Here is a 2,500-nt window from a genome sequence, read left to right on the forward strand (position 1 = left end):
AACCCTAAACCCTAAACCCTAAACCCTAAACCCTAAACCCTAAACCCTAAACCCTAAACCGTAATTTGGTCAGGAAGCTACTCCTTGAGCACCTGGCTTCCGCTTCTGGCTGCCAAACCGTAAACCCCAAACCCTAAACCCTAAATCCCAAATCCCAACCCCCCAACCCCAAACCCTAAACCCTAAACCCTAAACCCTAAAACCTAAACCCTAACCCCTAAACCCTAAACCCTAACCTGGCCAGAAAGCCACTCCTTGAGGCCCTGAGGGGCCTTTTCAGTTTCCGGCTGTCTGGCCGCCAGCCCCAGTTTGCGGGCGGCCATAACAGAAAGGGCTCCTTGGGCGAGAGTGAAGGAAGAAAGGTCCTGCAGCAAACCCTAAACCCTAAACCCTAAACCCTAAACCCTAAACCCTAAACCCTAGACCCTGCGCGCGGCCCTGAAGAAGACCCTGGCGCGCAAGAGCCAAGCGAAAGACGCCGCCCTGAGCTGAAGGGAAACCCCCGACGCCCGTGCAGAAAACAACCGGCGAGGGTTTAGGGTTTAGGGTTTAGGGTTTAGGGTTTAGGGTTTGGGAATTACCACTTGCCAAGGAAGCCTGCAAACCTCCTGGTTGTTTTCGTCCAACAAAATAACCACTGGAAGTGATCCAACCTCCGGCACCTGTTCAGTCCCTGCTTTGCACTTTCTTATCTGCAGCAAACCCTAAACCCTAAACCCTAAACCCTAAACCCTAAACCCTAAACCCCAAACCCTGGCGCGACCCCAAGGCCTGCAGATGAATCCACCGTTGCGCGGAGGAGAAGGAAGAGACAAAGGAGTGTGTGTGGCCACCAAATCCCATGCCCCAAACCCTAAACCCTAAACCCCAAACCCTAAACCCTAAACCCCAAACCCTAAACCCTAAACCCCAAACCCTAAACCCTAAACCCTCACTCTGGGAAGCAGCGCCTCGTCAATGGGAACAATACACCTGGGAAGACTTGCGATGGTTCCTTGAGGCGTCAAAAAGAAGTGTTCCGTCTTCTGCAGGACAAACCCTAAACCCTAAACCCTAAACCCTAAACCCTAAACCCTTGACCCTAAACCCTTGACCCTTAACCCCGAACCTTATGCCCAAAAGCCTAGTCTCTTGAGCCTCTCGATAAATCCAACAAACCAAGGACCCCAAACCCTTAACTCTATATCCCAGACCCTAAACCCTAAACCCTAAACCCTAAACCCTAAACCCTAAACCCTTACTTCTTCAGGCACTTCCTCGCTGAACTTCGCTGCCTTCCCCCCCTCACCAACCACTATTCTGCGAATTGTTTTCTTAGGAGGGCTTTGGGGGGCCCCCTCTTTGGGGGGCCCCTTGGGGGGCCCCCCAGGGGCCCCCTTTGGGGGCGACCCGGGGGGCCCCTTGGGGGGCCCCTCGGGGGGCCCCTTGGGGGCCTCCTTGGGGGCCTCCTTGGGGGGCCCCTCCTTAGGGGCCTCCTTGGGGGGCCCCTCCTTGGGGGCCTCCTTGGGGGGCCCCTCCTTGGGGGCCCCCTCCTTGGGGGCCTCCTTTGGGGGCCCCTCTTTAGGGGCCTCCGCCTTGGGGGCCCCCTCCTTGGGGGGCCCCTCCTTGGGGGCCCCCTCCTTGGGGGCCCCCTCCTTGGGGGCCCCCGCGGGTGGCAGCTTAGCTGCTGGTTTGGGGGGACTGGGGGGCCCCGGGGGTTTCTTGACTGCTGCTGGGGGCCCCCCTTTAGGGGCCTCCTTGGGGGCCCCCTGGGGGGGCCCCTCCTTGGGGGCCTCCTTGGGGGCCCCCTCCTTGGGGGCCTCCTTGGGGGGCCCCTCCTTGGGGGCCTCCTTGGGGGGCCCCCCTTTAGGGGCCTCCTTGGGGGGCCCCTCTTTAGGGGTTTCCTTTTTGGGGGCCTCGGGCTTGGGGGGCCCCTTGGGGGGCCCCTCCTTGGGGGCCCCCTCTTTGGGGGCCCCCTCTTTGGGGGCTTCTTTTGCAGCTGGCGGGGCCGTTTTTGCTGCAGCAGCAGCAGCAGCAGCTGCTGCTGCTGCTGGAGCTGCTGCTGCTGCTGCTGGCTTCTTAAAAATACCCTGTTTTAACTTCGCCTGGGCCTCCAGGGGGGCCCCCAAGTCCTCTTCTTCCTTAGGGGGGGGCAGCGGGGCTGGGGCCTTCCAGGGGCCCCCGGGGGCCCCCCCCTTCTTCTTGGGAATACCCCCTTTGGGGCCCTTGGGGGGCAGCGCATGCACTGCTGCAGCACGAAACAGCCCCCCCTGCTGCTGCTGCTGCTGCTGCTGCTGCTGCTGCTGCTGCTGCTGCTGCTGCTGCTGCTGCTGCTGCTGCTGACTGTCTGGGGCCTCGGAAAAACTTGAAAGGGAGGGCTGGTGGTCTACAGCTGGCGGCGAAGGGTCTAGGGAAGACAGACGCAAGGGCCACCGGAAACCCCTGCTGCTGCTGCTGCTGCTGCTGCTGCTGCTGCTGCTGCTGCTGCTGCTGCTGCTGCTTGTGCGTCCTAGAATTCTGC

At 60.8% G+C, this 2,500-nt stretch overlaps 1 protein-coding gene across 1 annotated transcript in view; it reads right to left on the reverse strand.

Moving 5' to 3' along the window:
* Positions 1 to 236: 236 nt before the first annotated feature.
* Positions 237 to 2,500, reverse strand: part of ENH_00076250 (Formin 1, related) — a gene marked incomplete at both ends in the record, with an annotated part of 2,925 nt that continues 661 nt past the window's right edge. The window contains 4 exons of the mRNA XM_013582962.1: positions 237 to 365; positions 606 to 692; positions 936 to 1,025; positions 1,242 to 2,500. The exon at positions 1,242 to 2,500 is cut by the window's right edge and continues 661 nt beyond it. Coding sequence (XP_013438416.1) covers positions 237 to 365; positions 606 to 692; positions 936 to 1,025; positions 1,242 to 2,500 — 1,565 coding nt within the window. The remainder of the gene's footprint in view (positions 366 to 605; positions 693 to 935; positions 1,026 to 1,241) is intronic.

This window comes from Eimeria necatrix, genomic scaffold (genome assembly GCF_000499385.1).
Source record: "Eimeria necatrix Houghton genomic scaffold, Enh_scaff792, whole genome shotgun sequence".
Lineage (NCBI taxonomy): Eukaryota > Apicomplexa > Conoidasida > Eucoccidiorida > Eimeriidae > Eimeria > Eimeria necatrix.